Source organism: Rhopalosiphum padi, chromosome 2 (assembly GCF_020882245.1).
Source record: "Rhopalosiphum padi isolate XX-2018 chromosome 2, ASM2088224v1, whole genome shotgun sequence".
Taxonomy (NCBI): domain Eukaryota; kingdom Metazoa; phylum Arthropoda; class Insecta; order Hemiptera; family Aphididae; genus Rhopalosiphum; species Rhopalosiphum padi.
The window spans coordinates 13,001,908-13,020,657 of NC_083598.1; the positions used below are offsets into that span (position 1 = coordinate 13,001,908).

Genomic DNA, 18,750 nt, shown 5'->3' on the forward strand with positions numbered 1-18,750 from the left:
TCTACATGTAGTATTGTAGTCACCTACTATAGTAGCTATATACAGCAGTTTACGGGTTGGCTGAACTAAATGATTAATAATTTTAAAAATATTGAAAAGTTGAATCATTCAATTAATATTTCATACTAAATAGTTAATAGATTATGATCTACGTATAATAAAGAAGGACTTACAAAATAAATAAAATTCATTTCTAAATACAAGCAGTTATTCACATTCGACTCATCGTTATATACACATGTGACTACCTATATCATTGCCGTTTCGGTACCGTCCTATTTAGGAATAATACATACCTACTCATACTATTTATATATAGGTTCTAATGTTAATATGTTCAGATAATTTGCGATATTAATATATATATATATATAAATATATAATAAATGCATCTATTTTTGCTATTGTGCTATTGTTATTTTATCATATAAGTGTATAGTCAAAATATTTTGAAAATTATAATATGTATAATAAATGCAAACATTAACATTTGTTGAAATTTTCAAATAACTACAGTTATTCGTTTTTAAATTACTACAAAAAAAAATAAAAATCGGTTGAGCAGAAATAGTTTTCACAGAAATATGAAATGAATATCTAATAATGTTATAAAAATTCAAAATTCAGACAATTATAAAAAAATATTAATGCGTCTTTTCAGAAAACTTTTTATTTTTGTTAGGGATAAAAAAACTTATATTAGTCAAGTACTCGGGCAGTTAAAAATGAAAAATGCTATTTATACAATTAATATAAATATAAATTATTATATAAAATGGGTCTGGTACTCTGGTAATATACTAATATGACGATTATGTATTTTTGGTTTCACGTATTTTGTGCATCGCGCGTTCGGGAATAAAATATGCATACGTATACGTCACCCGGCGTGTAGTAGATTGTCCGGTGCAATAAGTATGTATTTTTTTTATGTCTAAAAAAGTAAATTAAAGCTCCAAAATTATAGAAAATCAAACTCACGTAAACATCGATTTTTTTTGTGAAACTTAGTTGTGTCATATTTAATGTCCATATACGTTCAGTAACCACATCGCCGACCCAGGAACACCTTTCCTCGTCCGTCTTCACCACGTTTCGAATTGAAGATATTGAGATATTTCATAAAAATAAGCTGAACAGAACGGCATATACGTGTAAAATATTATATATATTAAAGTACGGTTTAACGATTTGTACGTCTACTTTTTTCTCCGTTAAAATGATTACAACCGTCAATCGTCTCCGACGAATAGCGAAGATTGATGATTACCATAGATGATAGATTAATATGATAGATCCATATCAATAGATTATATACTGTATTATTATGTTGTAATATTATTATTAGCAAGACATTTAAATTTATTCGGGAGTCTGCCGTTCGAGAGACTCAATTGTGTACTTATACAAATTTTATATGCATGACAAGGCGGAGGGCGGGGTAGATTGTATAGATGTTGTTCAGGACATTGAGACTAGACTCATTCAAAGTTTCTGCCATTGGCATCGCATAAATTAGTAATTAGTTGTTGTTATCGATATTTTTCGCCCGTATTATTATAGAATGACACCCGTCTTCTCATTATTAATGTAAAAATATTATAATATTATCAATAATCAATATTAATATCGAAAACCATCATAATTATTTTCCAAATAGACAAAAATATTAAATTATAGGTACTACAATTTTCTTCAAACTTTTTTATTGCTTTACTACTTTTTTTATGGTGAGTCAAAGACCCCTGACGAGCCGCCACTGCAGGTGTTAATAAGTTTATGGTATAAACAGCTTATAACTAATCTACATAATATTTTGAATACTTCACTGTTAGTGTTAAATAATAATACACGAATTGGTGTCTTTAAATAATATTTTTGTAATAATTTAAAACAAAATAGATAATTATACCTATATAATCGTTATTTTTCGTTAAAATATACAGTTTTATCAATATTCAAATTTGATATGTACTAACAATAGCGCCGAACACGGGTATGAACTTGGGTAAATTCCCCAGAAATATTTTTATGGGTGGGTGGGTGATAATCAAAAATAGTTTGTTATGGAGTATCTTGTATGTTTATAGTTAGAAATAAATATAGTACCATTCGAACGTAACTAACTAAACATTTTTTTAGTATAGGTGGGTCTAACACCAGCATTTTTTCCCCATAACATGAAGTATAAATCGGCACTACTGGTCTTACGACTAACCTCTGAGACTGGGAGTGAGAATATGAATAAAGTTAAAACTTTTAAGCAATAACAATAATATAATAGTAGCTATAGTTATATAGTTATACTAATTATATACTACTCTACACAGTTTGAAAACTGTTAAGTTCCTAGATACCACCTGACCATTCTTTTTGGCTTTTGCTTATTATTAATGTATACGTTTATGTTATATGTATAGAATTTTATTTTATTAGGAATTACAAAATGATGGCAAATAAGTATGTAATGCACAAAAAGAAATTAAATTAAATTAAATATGTACAAATGCACAATTATTATTATTATTTATAATTACGATTATAAACGACCTCCACACCACCAAATAAAACCAAATAATATTTAATGTTAATAATGATTCATTCCAATTTTTACTGTTAATAAACTTTTTTTTATAAAAGGGATTTTCTTCGCGTATTACCACCTGTGAGTTTTCCGCGTAACATATGGGTTGAGAAGCGCTGTTCTATGTTATAAGGTTGGTGCACTGTCTGTTTGGGACAGATTAGTGGGATTTTTATCTTCCATGTTGGCAACCTCGAGTTTGTGTTTTTCGTGTTCAGTGTTACCATAAGATACATACGCCGCATTGTCGGCTTGACGCTAACTTTACTTGCTACAGTCTGCCAGCCTGATGTTTTTTTTTTCATATGCATTTCCATGGTTTGTTTACTACACTGGCTAACTGAATTTAGCGGTTCCTCTTATCAAAACGAAACCGACTAATCAGAGACCAGATTTCCAAATACAAACTTCCAACGCCCGTCGCTGTCGGGCAACCTGTATTACAGACTTCGGTAATTAGTATTTTATACAGTATAATACCTATACATCATAGATATTTTAATACTATATATTGCAATATCAACTATCAATTTCGAATCGCGGCGCTAGTTGCGGGCCCATCTTAAATGTTAGGTTCTCGTGCTGTCGCTGTGGCCTGTGAATACTGAATTGTAATTTGTTGCCGAATGCCGATGGTGCAGGAGCAGAACTCTGTTTGTATTTTATAGTCGGTAATTTGTTTATTTGTTTGCACTTTCACAGTTAGGCACCTAGTACCCACCACGGTTAGCTAGTTACTCAAAATCATAAGCATTTAGTACTATATACCTTCAACGGATCCGTCAAATCTGTTTATCGTGGTTTCATTCCAACGGCTTTTCGAGAGACTCACAAAATATATAATTTATCATTGAGTACATTTATCTGCATAAAACATACAATGAGTGTATCGGTAAGAGTTTTACTTGATTTATATAAATATATATAAATATAATGTTTTTTTATTGCTCACTTGTGTTTAAACAATTATAATATCATTTTAAATAGGGAGAAAATACTGTTGATGTAGAAGAACCGGAACAGTTCAGGAAATTATTTATTGGTGGACTTAACTACACTACTACAAATGATTCATTAAAAGAATTTTTTGAAAAGTGGGGTGATATTGTGGATGTAGTTGTTATGAAAGATCCTGTCACAAAAAGGTTATACATAATATTTTTAACTATTTAACTAATTAACTTTCTGTTTTGATAAAATATCAATTTATTTATTCAAATATATTAGGTACTAAATATAAGTAGTTGAAAATGTTTTTACAAAACCATACTAAAAAACTTAGCATAATATAAAAATAATAAACAAAAATACTTTTTAGAATTATTTTATAGGTTAGCTTGGTTAGAAATTGAAAGGAACTGGTATATTTATGAAATATTTTAACTAATTTTTAATACCCACTTTGATGAAAGTGTAAAAATTAGTTAGATTATATGTTTAATTTGAATCATTTTATAGTTAATGTTAATTATTATTATTAAATATTCCACAATTATTTAATTATTTGCAGTTATTTTTCTTAACATAATATTTAAAAAAAATCGAATCAAAAAATCTATTCTTGATGAATATATGAATGGTAGTTTTGTTTATTTTAACTATATTTTTTTATAGTAGTATGTATTGTATGATTATTTTTATTATACTTACAGATATGGGTTGGATATTATTATTATTAATTTAAAAGAATATGACCTATTGATTATACTATAAGTTAGAAAATATTAATATAGTTTTCAAAAAAATTTTGTTTTTGATACAAAAATTAGATATATCAACGCTTTTAAAAATGAGTTAACATTAAATTTAGAAAATACTCTTTTAATAAAAAAATACTAAATCCTTTAAATATGGAAAATTAAATTGTATTTATTAATTCATCTTTGTGCACAAATGTATGAATTTAAAAAACTAATTATAAATTATGATTTTAAGAGTATAAGAAAAAATATATTCTTTACATATTTTAAGTCTTGTCTCTATAATTTAGGTCTCGAGGTTTTGGTTTTATTACATATTCAAAATCTTCAATGGTAGATGATGCTATGGCCAATAGACCACATAAAATTGATGGTCGTGAAGTAGAAACAAAACGTGCTGTACCTCGTGATGTGAATATTTAATCTAATATAATAAAAATTCTGTTGTTACATTTTTTATGTTTTTTTTCATTATGATATGATTATAGGACATAGATAAACCTGACATAGCATGGACTGTAAAAAAAATGTTTGTTTCTGGAATTAAAGAACAATCTGAAGAAGATTTAAAAGAGTATTTTGGACAGTATGGAAATATACTTAATATTCAAATTATTACAGACAAAGAGACTGGTCAACGTAAAGGATTTGGATTCATTGAATTTGATGATTCAGATTCAGTTGATAAAGCTGTTTGTATGTATTATTTTATTTATTTTTCATGAACAAGATTTACTTATTACATATTTCTTTTAGTAATCAAAAGTCATGAAGTTTCCGGATCTAAATTAGAAGTTAAAAAAGCTGTTAGTAAAGATGTAGCATCAGCTTCTAGAGGCCGTAGAGGTGGTCGTGGTGCTAGTAGTGGAAGAGGACAAAATTGGGGAGGACCAAATAATAATTGGGGAGGCAAGTGTATTGTATTTTGTATACAATATAATATATATAAACACATCTAAATTATAAATTTTATAAAGTTTCTTATAAGAAACTATGATGTATAATCTAAATACTCAATATAATATATATTTGTTAATTTTGAGTGCTTATTTTATCTTATTGTGGAGCTTACAATTTAAATGTTGATAAATACAAAATTAAAATTATACTTATGATAAGTAATTTTATTTCTAGGTAACCATTTTGGGGGATATGGCGGTGGAAGCAGTGGTGGTGGTTGGGCTCAAGGCGGTCCTCAAGGCTGGAATAATGTTTGGGGTAGTCAAGCTTCTCAAGGTGGTTGGGGTAATGGAGGTATTTACATCAGCTATTACTAGATAAATAAATATAAATTTAATTTTAATTTAAATATATTTGTTTTAAAGGAGGTAATTGGGGAGGTAGTCAAAGTGGATATGGTGGAGGACCAATGCGAGGAAATTTCGGTAACAATAGAGCAGTACCATATCATACAGGTCGTGGTAATATTTTTTGTTAAAATAATTAAATTACATTTTTTTTCAATAATAAAATATACATTTAATTATGAATATTAGCATAATTTTATTTTAATAACATAACAATTGATTTTAGGAGGTAGTGGTAATTTCCATCAAAATTCGAGAGGAAGGTATTAAAAGTGAGTATTGCATATTTAACATTAATATTTTAAACTAGAACTTTTAATGCTTAAAAATTATTCTTAGCTTAAGTAAAAATAATACTGAGGATTTTTTTTGTTTTTTATACATAATGATTTTTTTTTGTATCTTGTTAGGCAGGTTGCTGAAGCGAAGGCTGGTAGGAATCAATAACCATCAAATTTTTCTCCTTCAACTTTTGGGTATTGAACTATTCGAATGATGTTTTTTTTCCGACAAAAACTATCTGCTCTTCACATGTTGACACTTAATGCCATTTATTATCGCTATTAAATTATGTTAGTACAATATTTTGTTTATCATATTCATTATGATTTAAAATTTAGGTGAAATAAGTTTAAAACATTTTATATACCTGCTCTATATATACATATATATATTTTTTTATTTAATTAATTATTGTTTTTCCAATATCATTTTTAAAATTTAAAACACTGGTTAATTGAAATGTAATACGTTTTATTTAATGGTGAATAATTTTTGTGTAACTATATTATTATATTAATAAAATAAAAAATACCCAGTCTTTATACAGGGACCAGAATACAATTGTTGTTGACTCAATAAATTTAATGATAATTCACAAAACATTTTTTTATTAGAAGGAACATTTTTATTAATGCTTAAGTATGGTAGGCATAATTTCTACTATATTGGAACAGATCGTAAGTAGTGTACATTGTTATGTTCTAAAATTCTGTAAAATATTATTATTAACGTCATTATTTCCTCATGTGTTTTATTTTAATCATATTAAAGTGAAATCTCTATTTATCAACGTCTCCCAATTATTGAATATTTTAACAGATTTTTATTTAAACCTGTTATACCTATGTGATCTTACTACTCAGAATAGTGAATTCCTTTCAACAATACACATTTTTGGCCACCATCGTTATGTTTTATAGAGGTTTCACTATCAATAGATGATTAGTTATAGATTGTGGGTACAAGATATTAAATTAGGCATTTAATGCAGACCAACATATTGAGACTCCTATCAACAGCGTAGGACTTAGGTCCCCCGGTTCCAAGATAGTAAGTTTCTTAGGTAGGTTTGCAATTTATAATTTATTATTAAATATAAATAATAAATAATAAAAATGAAATTGTATAATATTTGAAATTGATCAATGATAAAATAAAAATATGTTTAAAGTTAAATTTTAATTATATTATTTGTCAAATGTTTTGCTTATTAAATGTCGTTTTTTGATTAATTTTGATATTTAAACAAATATACTGTCATTATAGTTATGTTGGGCTAGATTAATTAATTAATCTACAATTTTTTTTTAATATTTTAGTATTAATTATATGTAAAATATGGCAGTTATATGACAGTTTTACAAGAAAATTAAATTTATACTTAGTATTTGTTTTTGTTATTAGTATCTAATAATGATTCAAATATTAAATAAGTATAATCAATCAATATCAATTTCTTGTTTCTTAAATTTATATGATTATAATTATATTTTAAAATGCATGCAAGATTACTATTTACTATACCATATTAGTTAACATTTTGTAAAATAAAGAATATTAAGAGGATGCCAGCGTAGTATTTGTTATCTCTTTCTAACCCACGCGGAACATAGCAAATTTTATGTTCACATAAATGAATATAACCATATTAATTTCTCAAATTAGAGTGAAATGACCTATTACAGAATTTAAAGTTAAGATCATTATCTAGGGCATCTCATAAGCGTTTCATTATAATTTTATTTTAAAGCTAGTTATGAGTTTTTTAAGATGTATAAACAATTTACAATTTTTTAAATACTCATAACTCGCTTTAAAATAAAAATATAATGAAACACTTATGAGATGCCCTAGATAATGATCTTGACTTTAAATTCTGTAATAGGTCATTTCACTCTAATTTGAGAAATTAATATGGTTATATTAATTTTTGTGAATGTAAAATTTGCTATGTTCCGCGTGGGTTAGAGAGAGATAACAAATACTACGCTGGCATCCTCTTAATATAGTAAAAAATAAATCTGATTATTTTGTATATCAATCTTTTAGACGTCTGGGCCCCATAATATTAGTGGCTGTATATTTATAAATACAAAAATTCAATCTTTGATTGAATATTTTTCAATATTCATTCAATGATGATTATGTTATTATTATTATTTCATGTTATTTTATTCTTGATACCATTTATATAATGTCTAGGCAAATACTCAAGTAATCAGTTTTCGACTAATCAAGAGTTTATTGATACATGCATTTACAGAGGTAATTTTTGAAATATTTTATAAGTATAAAATGTCTTGTATTTTAATAGTTATTTATTGTCTTTTCACAGTTTTGAAATTAAACTGACATAATCAAAAAGATGACAATGTAATTTGCAATGTAACTGTATTTTGGTTAGTTCAAATATTGAAATGCATTTGTTTATTAATTTTATGACATAGTAAATTGTAATATTTTTTATTACAATTGGTGTTTTCCAGGTTTAAAAGAGGTACATAACATTTACTTCATAGAAAATAGTTCAAAATGTACATTATACCTGGGTATATATCAAATCATTTTGTTTTGAAGTAAGTGCTTACAATATTAAGTTAATCAATGAAAAATGTTAAGATGTTATAACTGACAGTTATTTAATTAAAAATACATTTGTTATTTTGTTAATCTATTTTAGAAGTTAACATAAAAAATAAATGGTTATGTAATAAAATTATTTTTTACCCAAATTCCTGTGGGAAACTTAATTTTATAAATTTTACACTATTCTGTCCAGCGAGAGAACATGTCGATTCTGCGCAACCCTCCGCGTTACTCTACTACTAATTTTGGTCGGTCTGCAGTGTGTTCTCTCGCTGAACAGAGTATGTGTTAATATTTTTTAAGTATGACTAAGATTTTATTTTTATAAATATGTCTATTTGCAAATATGTATATAATTCTTCATTTAAGCGAAGAGAACTTAATGTTATACATATTAATAATTAATATAAAATGTTTTTATTGAAACTAAATAAATGCAATTTATAGTTTATATCATACTATTTATAGTGTTTTATAAACATAATATTTGGGTTTTTCTCTGTGAAAAACTACTGAACAAATTTTTAATTAATATAATGTTTTAAATTGTATAGAATTTAATATTTATTGTTATATATCATCTACTGACAAATATATGTATATTGAATGCCGTTTGATTCATTTCTCCACTTAAATACAAAACTATATTTGGATCTGAATAATAGTTCAAAAACTTCATTTTTAAGAAATATCCACAATTCAAGTATATTTTAATGTAAGATTAGATTAACACTTTTTTTGTTTTATAAAGTAGCGTACTTAGATTGTATTTGTTATAATATTTAATTAGTAAAGAAATGATATTGAGAATTAAAGTTCTCTGGTGGAGGATAGCACCTCTAAAATGCCACTAAATTGATATTAAATTATTATTTATTTGTATTGCACTTAAAAATCTACAGTAAAAAGTATAAAATGATAATATTAGGTATGTTTTCTACACAGAGTAAATATCTTTACTTTTTATTGTTTGATATTAACCATAATATAAGTTAATAAGTGTTACAAATAGGTTACTTCAAATTATACTTGTTTAAATTAACCAATTTGACAATTTTGTGGATTTGAATTTCTAATAATTTAGTATCTTGACTTTACTTTAGGATATTGTTAAGGTAGTACATATTATGTGTAACATTATAAATACAACTTCATCCATCTTTATATTTTACCAATTATAATTGTAAGAATTTAAATGAGGTTAATGAAATTTAGAGTTCTTGATTAAATGTGTATTTGTACAGATGTTATACCAGTATATTATTTACATTAATTTAAACATTTTATATCTTATCTTGATATGTGTTTTAAATTAACCACTAGAATCTATAGCTGTTTAATATGGTGTGTGTACGTGGTAGGTGTATTTTCAAGTACTTATCTATATAAACAAATATCCAGTTATGAAAATTAACATATTTTTTCTGTATAGCTACCAATTTTTTAGAAATTATATTTCTTATTTTAATAATTATTACCTTTTTAAATATTTTTTCAATTCTTTTTTTGATTAACAATCTATATTTTATATCAACTCATTCAATGAAATAATTTAGTAGTATTAGGTAAGGTTTATTAGCCATTTAACCACCATTTATATGCTATACATTGTTACTTTTTAATATTTTATCGAAACTTGGTGTTAGCGGAAAATGTCGGATGTGTAGTCGGTTATGGGATATTTGTTATTTTGTAGATTATACATTTATAACCATTATAATCCGTAGGCTCCATGACCTGCGTATTAATTTTCATGAATAATTTTAATTAAAAAGCGCTTGTCTGTTGTTTGCGGGAGTGAAGCTTTAACTGAATCATTATTCATTAGTGCATTACTACTTCCTAATTATTAGTTACTACAACTGCATTTTCTGTTGTTTTACGTTTTACACTTGTTCTGCAGATGGAAAACGTAAGCATAATAATATACGAAATGTTAATATTATTTAACCATGTGTTAATTGTCTACTTAAATATTAAGTAGTATACTAGTATGTACTATCCGATCATACCTAGGGTAGGTATACAGAATATGTTATGCATCATGCATACTAAATATTTCAAGGTATAATGCTATTGACTATTGAGTATATAATATAGTTTAAGTTTTAGCTTGTTGCGATCAACGTGACTACGTTTCTTCATTTTATTATTCACGAGTCGCCGGCTCGCCGCCAATCCACCACTGCTTGAGTATTGGGCACGTCATGTTATTATCGACGACTATACACAATTTTGGGTTTGTTAGCCGGCGACACTGGTATAGCGATTCAGAGGTACCACTCTGATGGGCGCGCCACGGCTTGTACAGCTTGTAAAACTTTTCGTTGCGGCCTCCGGCGGTCAGACGTGTGTACTCATTTTTTTGATACAATAATATTGCCGCTTGGGGGCGCTGCGCAGAGTTACTCGGCATCGGCACTTCTCATTCGTCGACGACGTTTTTCCCGTTCACCTTCCATTTTGTGAGCACTGAGCAATATTCCTCGTGCTCGATTATTCTGTAGTCTGTACTCTGTCTCACCGTTCAATAAACGTAAAGCGAACGTCATCAGTATCAGTCTACCGTCCATATTTGCTGCCGCCGTGTATTTTTTTCCTGTCGGCCCATTAACGTTTTCAACAGCCGTCGTTGGATTACATTTTCATCGGCGTGTTTGAGTCCGCGGTTGTCGTTTTCTTCGTCTTCTCGTGAGTATGATTTTACATAAAATTATGATCAATGTTATTACGATTGTTTTATTTTTATATTGTCGATGTCTCGAATGTGATATTTTTTTTATATATTTTATCATGCCGTTGCCTCTCTCTTTCTCTCTTTTTCTCCATCTCCACCAAGAACATCGACACGCGTACACTGCCGTGGTGTGTTCCTATAATGTTGCGTGCGTGTGTGTGTATGTGTTAGTCTATATGTATACGAGCGTGTATTTCGTATAATTTGTGTGTGCGCGTGTACGTGTGAGCAATTACACATACATATATATATATATAAAAATTAAAAACTAGGGCATTGTGAAAGGCAACGAATATTATTAAATTCGTTTATTTTTTTCACTTGAATTTCAATTTCTCGTAGATTATAAACTATCGACAATAGATGTTTTATCAGAGGCCACCCTCAATACTTCCTAAAATATAATTTTCCTACATTGTATCTAGCTACTATGTAGTATGTACTTTAAAACCAATTTAGTACTTTGCGTTTGAATTAATTTAACATATTATTATTATTTTTTATTATTGCCATATCTTTTAATTGATTTCTTATAATATTTCCAACCAATATCTGTAGCCTTTTTTTTTTATGTAAACCTCATTTTTTCTGCTAGATATTGCACTGCATTAAACATTGTCCGTCTTGGTTACTGTTGAGATCATTAAAGGTAAAACATGTTTGGCATTATCAAACTGGTTTTTTTCAAATACAATCACTTGTAAGGAAATTGGAAAGTTTTATTGACAATTAGGTGTTATTTAAGTAATACCTTTTTACATTATTATTTTTTAGTAGATAGGGTACCTTATTAGTTGTCACTGACTTATACTTGATTGCTAATGAAATGAGTTTATGATACTAAATATTTCCCCAATTTACTGTAATTTTTTTGAAAAACAATATGCAGATCAAAATCAATTATTTTAAACATTGTAGTAGGTAGTACCATCAATTATGATTAAAGTATAAATCTCAAATTAATAGAATACCAGATATGTATTGATTGTACTTGACAATTTAATTTATAGCATTTTTAAAATTGACTGCAAGGGATTTGACATCCCTTGCATGTTTACCAAAGGCTATTAACAGTATTAACTATTTATGGATTTTTTTTTTAGAATGTTAACTAAAATATAATTATTAACATATCTTTGTATATATTGTTTTAGAAAATAATTGAATAAGTACAATAATAATGAAGGTCCCCAAGGAAGAATCTAAAGAACAAAATAATGACAATACATTAAATGATGATGATAATTTGAGTAATCCATATGATACAGAATCAAATTCAGATTCTATTGATCCACCAACCAGAGACGGAGATTTTTCTGAATATATGTGGATGGAAAATCAAGAAGAGTTTGATTTACAGGTAAATATACTCAACATTTATCTAATAATTTTCATCTTATGCGGTACATCTCCCGCAGCTTATCGTTCAGCATGGTAGAGTGGCATTCATTCATGATGCTTGAAAAATGATTATTTTATTTTTGGAACAGTGTGTAGTTATAAATAATTAGTTTACTAAGATTACTTGTTAACAAATTAATTAATTTGTAGTTAGTATATTCGGTAGGTTCAACAAAAGTGTTTTACAAATGTTATACTTATTTGAAAAAAACTAAGGGTATTTATTTGTTATTCCTATGCTACTGCTATATAAAAAATTAATTACCCTGCCACTTGGTGAACATTTGATGTTATTTAATATTTTTTACATATCATTTCAAAACAGTAAATAATGTTAATAATTAATAGTGGTATATTAAATAATTATACTTGAATACATAACCTAACCAGTACCTAGAATGCCAATTAAAAAAATTGTGGAAAAACTCATTAAAATTAATTTTTAACTATATTTTCTTATAAGCTAATAAAATTTGTAAGATGGGTCACTCCACACTTCAATTATAATATTATATTTGCTGTGTCTAGATTACTGAGAATCTTAAAAAATATAGAGCCTCTAGGCGCCTGATACTCCACAATGTCACTAGGCTCTCAAAGAACATCAGAACTGGTGCCTAATTTGAATATTGTACATTTATAGTTTATTAGAAAAACTTGAATTGTTATTTGCCTATTTATTATAACTTGGGATATAATGTTTTAAGTTTATATTGGTGGTTTTGAATTGATTTTTCAGTTAAACACTAAGTTACAGTTTTTTTCTAATTATTTTATTTTTTAATAAGAATGTTGATGCAAGGATTCACATTTATTTTGTTTGAAAAATTCAAAAATTGTTTTAATTATTTAAAAAATTAAAATTGTGTAGATTACTTTATAAGACATTGCTATACTTGGCACACTGAGAGAGTGCTACTCCCTTGGCAGATCCAAATGAAAGAGCTCCACGGTTCCGTACCTACTTTTCTCTCGCTACTATACTATACTTCGTTACGTTTTGGCGGCGACCAGCAAAACGGGTGGTTTGGTGCTGATAATGCAAGAGATTGGATGAATTTTGGTTGTCTTCCAATTGTGGTCTCTTGGTGGCCTGAGTATAGACATTGATTCATTGACTTTTTCTGTATTTCTGTAATATTGTATTATTGTAATTTTTAGGATAGATATCTCAATACTAAAATAAGAAAAATGTTGCATGACGCTGTTAACCATATATTTGCATATTTGTATTTTCATATTTTTATTATACTACCTGGTTCTCCACAACGCTACTAGACTTCTGGTGTAATATTATTTATCCAAGTCCCATTCTTTAGACAGCATATAATAAAATATAATTTCAACAAAATATTTTTCTTTTTCCATTAATAGATGACATACACGAGACATATCTAGATACAAAGAAGTATCGATTATAAATAATTTTTAACATTTTAAATTAGAGACTGATGTAAGATTAACTGGAATTATCGACAAAATATCGCATGACCATAATGCTAGTTTGCTTGGTGTGTCTGGGTGATTTATATGGTTTTTGGTCGGGTGACTATTAACAAGTACCTAATTCAGCTACAAAATTAATTTTTGATAAAATTGTCATAGTTGATATTATAATATATCATTGTTACATAGTTGTACTATAGTTATTATAAAATGTCATAATTAGAAAATGTTTTTAGTTTTTATGTATATCAAAAAAGTTATGAATTGATATCATTTTAATAAATATTTATAATTTAGGTTATGAAAGAATTAGAAGAAAAAGAATTGATGAAAGAATGTCTTGAAGCTATGTTAGATGATGAACAACATAATAGCAAACAGAATGGCACAGCAAATGGCGATGCTCAAACGTAAATTAAATTTTTTATATTACATATTTATACTTATATTATGCAAATTTAACTTTATTATTATTTATAGAAATGGTTCAAGTAGTTCTACCTCAATGATAACCCATAGACTTGATCATTTGAGCTTAAATACATCTTGCAATAATGGTGACCAGCCAAGGCAATCTACAGTAAGTTTTATGGTATATTTTTAACTTCATGCAAAATAAATATTGGCGATAATCAGTAAATTATTGTGCATGTTTAAAATTTAACGGTGACATACTGACATGTGACATTTATTTATACATATTGTTATGATATATTGATTTTATAAATGATGAGAGATTTTAACCTATATGGAGATATCTTTATTAATAACATTAAATATCTTTGGTTGTTTAATTATCTGTAAACAAAAAAAGGTATTAAGAAAAAATATTAATTTTAGCCTATGGATTGTATTAATTAAAATTGAATACTTCTTACATGAATAAATGTAATATTAATCTAATTTAATTGGTTCCTATAGTCTCTTTCAAGTTTTAGTATTCTGACATGGTCATCTGTTTAATTAGTTTTCTTATTCTCTGATTTTTATAATTATTTTGCTATTCTTGTAATTGAACTAAAATGGTATCTATCATAATTATTATCAAGATAATATTTCTTTGAAATAAATCTGTAATTAATAATAAACAATTTTAAGATAGTTGTAACTAATTGAAAATTACATAATTTTAAATACTAGTCTCAATATAAATATTTACTACTTATTTTGTATTGAATATGCTTTTTTTTTTATTGGTTTGGCAATACATACATATATATATATATATATATCTTGTTTATATTCATTTAATTTAAAATATAGGCATAAATTAAAAATATGACCAGTTGGCTAAAGTTTATTTACTGTTTATGAAATAGAAAATAAAACAATTATTATGCTGACCTCTTACTTTTTAAAAACAATTTATTTTTTTTTTGTGATTTCATTCCATTGCTTTAATATAGAATTTTAAATGTGTGTTACAGAGTACTTTAAATCCAGATGCAGCTGAATTTGTACCATTAGCAACCAGGTCTTTGACTAATGCTCCTGTAGTAGTAGCAAGTCCTTCATAAGCGAGAAATAGATATTTTTAACATGCAACTATATATTATAAATATATATATATATATAAAATAAAGTAAATATTAATCTATCATCACAAAGTATAATATATTTTCATATTAAACAAAACTTAAATTTTCAATAAAATGACTATAATGATTTTTTTTTTTTGTAAATCTTCATTATACTCATAATTTTTCACTCAATTTTATCATAATTTCAAATTACTGAATTACACATAAGATAAAAATTGCACTTATGTTTTGATCACTATTGTTATTTGTATAACTTGGATTCATTATCGGTTATAATGTAACAATGAAAAGTTATAGTATAATGTTTATAAAATGAAAATAAACAAAATGACTAACACAATTCATATTTAAATATATTGCCACTTAGTCAACTTGTCGTGTTTTCCAATCTATATTATCTTTTATTTTACAATTATTATTTTAGTATTCACATTATAACATTAATTTGATTGTTTATTATTATATTATTTTATTTTTTAACCAACTTTAAAAATAATGGTTGAATATTGGTTCAAGATTAAATAATTATTATGCTTATGATAGTTATTTTACTTTTTGTAGATGAATAATTAATTTTATTGGTGGACTATTAACAAAAATTGTTGATTTATTAAAAAGAAATTAAAATTATTGATAATTGGTGTTTATTTAATTCTTTTTTTTATGGTTTTGATTTATCTTGCTTTTTCCAATTGCCTAGGACATTCTGTTTGAATTTATTTTTTATAATCAGACATGAAAAAATTTCAATCTAAGAACTTCAGATGGTTTGATTGAACATTTCTTTAGTTTATATATTTTATACATATATATACATATAGGTATATACATTTTTTAGGGGGGAAATATTCCAATATTTTCTATTAATCCAAGCAAATCATTTACTGTTCATTTTTGTACTCTGAAATTGTGTTAAATTACTTTATTTTGTTTTAAAAACAATGCCAAAATATTAATATTTTCAATTATATCATGTTTTGATTTTTTTATTCTTTAGCGAGCCTAATAAATAATTAATATTTTAAGTACAAATATGTTGTTTACTTAATATTATTTTATATAATATTTTAATTATATATTAGTGATGTGATAAGTAATATTTTTGTACGTCTTAACTCATTGTAGTCGTTTTATTATTAAGAAATCTGTGTGTAATGTTTCATGGCTAAATTAAATGAAATATGAATCGTATAATGAGTGATTATTATTTAAATTAGCTTAGAATTATTTATATTTTATTTGATGTATTGTGTTAGTTACATTTTTAATGTTTATATGTAATTATGATTTTCAATAATATGGTTTTGGGAATATTAATATAATGATATTTTGGATAACTCTCGTCAGACTGATTGTTACTGTGTTACATTTACTTTCAATTTAGATTTTATTTCCAATAAAGTTTAAAATTTATATCTTGATTTTTATGTCACCATTTTGATACTTCTAATCTATTATATATTAGTTGAATGAGTTATTTAATATGATTTTACTGTTTTAATATAATTATAACAAAATTTTAGTACTTTCTAAAATAGTATCTAATATGTTTAAATTGTAGATAATAATTTGATCCCTATAGCAATTTAATTTCTTAAACGGATACACTTCTTAGTTCTGACGAGAATTATATCAAATTGAACATTACCATACTGGTATGTAATGTAATTAAAATATAATAATATGTGTTTTGATTGCTAAGTTGATTAATTAATATTATTCATTATTGTTACCTTAAATTTAAATAGTTTATTCCGTACTATAATATTAATCTAAAATATAAACATAACACCCAAGTCTAACATTATGTAGGCAAATTTGTATAATATGTATTTTGTGGGTTAAATTAGAACTATTAAGTACAGTGTAAATCTGATGTATTAGACATTCAAAATCATGTTAATTAAAAAAAAAAAAAAAATGTTAAATTTCTAAAAAATTTTAAAATTGAGCTAAGTTATTTGTTAATCAACTTTTTTTTAGGTAGGTTGATGTAGTATACACAATTTATGAATGTAATAAACTTTGTGATAAGCCAAGGTATATTTTTATTGTTAACTTTAAAACTAAACCCATGAACTTATCATTTTATTATGTGCAGTTTACTATAGGGATATTTATTTATTATCGTACATTTGAAATTATAGTGATGATAGCTATTTTAAATTTAACCAAATTTGTGTATCTGTTCAACATAATTATTTTAAATTTAATTTTGGAACTGGTATATAATATTATCAAAAAAATGGTTAAATAATATTATAAAGGTTTATAATTTTCTAATGGTTACTTAGTTTAATCATTTGATTTTCAAACATTGGCTGTTACACCAGTCTATCATTTCATTCTATAATATATTTATATAAAATTTAATAACCCTGTAATTCATATTTATGATTTTGAAAATAAAAATGTCAATATTTATAATATTAGATCATTGGAACAATTCAAAAAGTGAATTTGTTCATTATCATTTGGACCTTTGTTTTTCTAGAAATATGAAAGAAATGAAACTATTGTATTTTATGTTAGGTGAAAAAATTTAAACTAATTACAATAATAAAATACTTACAAATTACCTGATTAATGTTGTTTAAGGGGGTTAGTAATACAACAAAATAAATATTTTTTCATGTTTTACAATATTTTGCCTCATTGTTGATAATTAAAATTAATGATTAATAGTAGATTAACAAAATATTTTAGTAAAATAAATATATTATTGGTTACCTATATTAAAACAAATAAAGTTAAAATCATTTTATAATTTTTGAGTTGAATATTAAATTCATAGATGTAGGTACAGTGTACACTGAATAATGAATACATTTTGCATAAACCTAAAATATATTGCTGAGAGTAAATCACAAATTAATACCTATGATATATTAAAATATATTTTAGTATATTTGTGATATAAAGTTATAAATTATAATATAATACATGCTCTAATATGGTTTTATTTTATTATTTACTACATAAAATAATTAAAAATCTACTTTTGTTTGTGTAATACTGGAATATAGCTAGTGAATATTCTAATCATTGTGTATTAGAATTGGTATTTGAAGTTCTTGTCTATCCATTTAAGGTTATTTAATATAGTACAGTGGCAAAACTTGAAATTGTTCAAAGCCCAGAGGCTATATAGTCTAATACAAGGGAC

At 25.8% G+C, this 18,750-nt stretch overlaps 2 protein-coding genes across 8 annotated transcripts; both read left to right on the top strand.

Annotated features, from left to right (window-relative positions):
• The first annotated feature begins 2,904 nt into the window (after positions 1–2,904).
• LOC132919725 (heterogeneous nuclear ribonucleoprotein A1-like) lies at positions 2,905–11,150 on the top strand. Of its 7 annotated transcripts, XM_060981522.1 has the most exons (13): positions 2,905–3,036; positions 3,287–3,476; positions 3,572–3,729; positions 4,575–4,695; positions 4,773–4,980; positions 5,041–5,193; positions 5,419–5,538; positions 5,610–5,705; positions 5,818–5,863; positions 6,002–6,936; positions 8,076–8,138; positions 8,209–8,272; positions 8,360–11,150. In XM_060981522.1, exons 2-9 carry the CDS (start codon positions 3,465–3,467, stop codon positions 5,859–5,861), a joined length of 912 nt encoding a protein of 303 aa, XP_060837505.1. In that variant the 5' UTR covers positions 2,905–3,036; positions 3,287–3,464; the 3' UTR covers positions 5,862–5,863; positions 6,002–6,936; positions 8,076–8,138; positions 8,209–8,272; positions 8,360–11,150. The 7 variants fall into 7 exon arrangements, with proteins under 7 accessions (XP_060837505.1, XP_060837504.1, XP_060837507.1 ...); XM_060981521.1 differs by lacking the exon at positions 2,905–3,036 and having other exon boundaries at positions 3,043–3,476; positions 6,002–6,163; XM_060981524.1 differs by lacking the exon at positions 2,905–3,036 and having other exon boundaries at positions 3,043–3,476; positions 5,610–5,702.
• LOC132919727 (polyadenylate-binding protein-interacting protein 2B) lies at positions 10,936–17,627 on the top strand. Its single transcript, XM_060981528.1, has 5 exons — positions 10,936–11,150; positions 12,351–12,556; positions 14,341–14,453; positions 14,524–14,623; positions 15,471–17,627. The coding sequence occupies exons 2-5, from the start codon at positions 12,377–12,379 to the stop codon at positions 15,558–15,560; spliced, it is 483 nt and encodes a 160-aa protein (XP_060837511.1). The 5' UTR covers positions 10,936–11,150; positions 12,351–12,376; the 3' UTR covers positions 15,561–17,627.
• The last annotated feature ends 1,123 nt before the right edge of the window (positions 17,628–18,750 follow it).